The 3,294-nt window shown below is 52.7% G+C and overlaps 1 protein-coding gene across 1 annotated transcript in view; it reads right to left on the minus strand.

The window, feature by feature from the left end:
- Window positions 1–3,273, minus strand: part of setb (SET nuclear proto-oncogene b) — a 6,117-nt gene extending 2,844 nt beyond the window's left edge. Inside the window, exons 1-7 of the mRNA XM_037692223.1 lie at window positions 3,035–3,273; window positions 2,492–2,549; window positions 2,022–2,164; window positions 1,837–1,940; window positions 1,647–1,760; window positions 1,395–1,565; window positions 1,199–1,318 (exon numbers count right to left, since the gene is read on the minus strand). Coding sequence (XP_037548151.1) covers window positions 1,199–1,318; window positions 1,395–1,565; window positions 1,647–1,760; window positions 1,837–1,940; window positions 2,022–2,164; window positions 2,492–2,549; window positions 3,035–3,104 — 780 coding nt within the window. The 5' untranslated portion in view covers window positions 3,105–3,273. The remainder of the gene's footprint in view (window positions 1–1,198; window positions 1,319–1,394; window positions 1,566–1,646; window positions 1,761–1,836; window positions 1,941–2,021; window positions 2,165–2,491; window positions 2,550–3,034) is intronic.
- Window positions 3,274–3,294: the final 21 nt, after the last annotated feature.

Consider the following 3,294-nt stretch of genomic DNA (forward strand, 5'->3'; position numbering starts at 1 on the left):
ATCATTTTACATCATTGAGATTATGTATCATTTTACATCATTGAGATTATGTGCAGTGACCAGGTTCTGATGGTTCTCGTGTCGTTCTGCAGGTCCAGTGTTTTGACCAGGAGTGAGTGGAGCATCATGAAGACTTGTCACGATCTATGGAACGTCACACGGTGGCTCGTTCTTCTACTGCGCCACACGCTGACAATGACGCGTGGATTAAAAACTGCCGAGTCTTATTTACGTACAAACGATGATTCATGTTAAGTGTAGTGTGTGCATTTAGTCAGGTGCGTTGCGTAGCCCGGCAGTTACACTACGTGCTTGGACTTGAAGGCATTCGGCCGTGGTCCTGGAGGTTCACTGTGGGGCCGTTGTTACGTCCCTGTACAAGCGGTGCGAGAGTTCGGTTCCGTTGCTGGAGGAAGTCAGACCCGTTCAGGGAGGGAGCTGGACCGGGGCTGCCCGTTGTTACGATTCTGTTCAGAACTTTTATGGACAGGATTTCTGGGTGCAGCCAGGGGGTGGAGGGAGTCCGGTCTGGTGGGCTCACCTCTCTGCAGGTGGTCCTGTTGGCGTCATCGTGCACAGTCAGCACCTCCTCGGTCAGAGGCTGGACTCTGGGTCAAGGTTCTGCCTCAAGTGCAGGAGTTCAAGTATCTCGGGGTTTTGCTCAGCGTGAGACGGAGAGTGGTGCAGTATCTGCAGTATTGTGGACTCTGTACTGGTCCGTTGTGGTGAAGAGGGAGCTGAGCTGTAAGACAAAGCTCTGTTTACTGGTTCCTGCCCTCTCCTCTGGTCATGAGCTCTGGTAGAGACTGAAAGAATGAGATCGTGGATCCAGGAGGTTGAAATGAGATCCTCTGCAGGAGCTGGACCCTCAGAGACGCCGAGGAGTTCAGTTATCAGGAGAGGCTGGGAGCAGAACCGCTGCTCCTCCACGTCCAGAGGAGACACTCGAGGTGCTTGGAGCATGTCTGACTGGGAGGAGACCCAGGACACGCTGGAGGGACTACACCTCTCGTTTGGCCTGGGGAACAGCTGGCTGTGGAGACAGAAGTCTGGACCTCCCTGCTGCCCCTGAGACCCGAGTCCAGAACCAGAGGACGGACGTAATCTGAGAATAAATCTGATAATCTGTGAACCAGCAGACGCTGCTGACCCAGACTTTGAAACAGAACCTTTGTCTTCAATAATTCAGACTTCTCACCTCTCCATCACCATCTTCATCCTCCCCCTCCTCCTCTTCGCCTTCATCAATGTCCTCCAGACCCTCCTCTTCCTCATCGTCCTCGTCGTCCTCCCCCTCTTCATCCTCCATGTCAGGAACCTGAAACCAACCAGAGGAACTTGAATCGTCCGCGCCTGAACCCTGACAGAATCAGAACAGGGTCTGCTCGTCCTACCAGGTAGTACTGGAGGGGGTTGGGCCAGATGTCGTCTTTGATGACCTCGCCGAGCTCGTCGGCGCCGGAGTCCGAGTGGTCCGAGAACCAGGTGAAGAAGCTCTCGGGCTCCTCGTGCTGCCGCTTCTTCCCGGCTTTGTTCGGCGTCTGACCGGCCCGTTTGGTCAGGTCCTGTACACAAAGAGACCCGGTGAGGGGGGATTAAACAAGACTAGTCTCTTGATGGTTCTGAGGGTCCAGAACCAAACCCACCTTCCCAGATTTCCATTTGATCTCAGACGACTTGGACACGGGGTCTCCGCTCTCGTTCACGTTGAACTCTTTGGAGAGAACTTTGTTCTCGAAGTACGGGTTCTCATCAAACGACTGCAGAGGACAACACACGGGTCAGAACGTGTGACCCAGAACAAGAACCCACCTTGGACAGAACTGACCCACTTACAAAATCTATTCTGTATCCAGACTTGATGTCCTCGAACTCCGTGACCTCCACCTTGGACAGGTAATGAAGAGCCTCCTCGTCTTCCTCCCCTAGGAGGGCCGAGACTGCAGGAACAGGTTTGGACTTTAGACCCGGGTCAGGTTCTGACAGTACGGGTCAGTCTGGTAAACCCTGACAGAACTCACCTTGCGGATGGTTGACGAACGTCGTGACCCAGAAGTTTGGGATCTTGGCGATTAGTTCTGATCGCTTCTGGAAGAACGGCTGGCGAAGTTTGTTGTACTTCTGCTCGACTTTGAGGATCTCTTCGCTCGCCTGCTCGTTTAATCTGGAAAGAGAAAACAAACAATAAACAACAACGGTCCAGGTAAACAACAACAGGTCCAGGTAAACAACAACAGTCCAGGTAAACAACAACGGTCCAGGTAAACAACAACGGTCCAGGTAAACAGCAACAGGTCCAGGTAAACAACAACAGGTCTAGGTAAACAACAACAGTCCAGGTAAACAACAACAGGTCCAGGTAAACAACAACGGTCCAGGTAAACAACAACAGGTCCAGGTAAACAACAACAGGTCCAGGTAAACAACAACGGTCCAGGTAAACAACAACAGTCCAGGTAAACAACAACAGTCCAGGTGTTTCCAAGCTCACCTGTCGATTTCATTCTGGACTTCATCGATGTGTTCGATCGCTTCCTGCTGCTCTTTTTCTGAAACGACAAACACTTGAGTTCAGCCTCTACTGGACCGGAACCAGAACTCGGTTCCTGTGACCTGCGGTGTCTGTGAGCAGCGCGTGCGTGAGGCTCCTCCACCTCCCGCTGCTTCCTGTCGCTGCTGAAGGCGGCCTGGTTTGAATGAAACCGGGCTCCATCCGAACCTGTGCTCCCTCAGATGGAGCCGCCGGGTCCACGGAGACCTTACAGGCGTGACGCAACATAAAAACAAACAGTGACTTCCGCTCTGACCCAGTGACCGAACCGAACCGCCTCAGCTATCAGGCTAACGGCTAGTTAGCTTAAGCTACATCTGAACTCTCTCGCGCTTCTACAGTTGAACGAGTTCATGGCGGGAAACCCGGCGGCGCGTCTTTCATCTAATAATATTTAAACATCAAAGAGCTCAGCACGAGACAGCGAAGATAACAAAACGACCATAAAGACGCAAAAATGGCGTTCGTGGAGGATAACCGTACCGGAGGTCTCATCTCCTGCTTCGTGATTTGAATTCTCCTTCTTGCTGACTTTAGCCGATGAGGCCGACATGGTTCCGGTTCGGAGCGACTCTTTGGGCCTGAAAGTGATCCCTGGTAGATTTAAAACACCTCCACTGGACGCAGGTTAGTTCCACTTCAGTCCGCAGCTCCACGATGAGAACAAGCGAGATGATTTCTCCGCCACAACCCCCACAGACACCAGGTCTACCGCCCTCTGCTGCCCCTACAGGGCCGGAGCG

The sequence above is a fragment of the Nematolebias whitei genome, chromosome 18 (genome assembly GCF_014905685.2).
Source record: "Nematolebias whitei isolate Nwh7 chromosome 18, NemWhi1, whole genome shotgun sequence".
NCBI classification, from domain to species: Eukaryota; Metazoa; Chordata; class Actinopteri; order Cyprinodontiformes; family Rivulidae; genus Nematolebias; species Nematolebias whitei.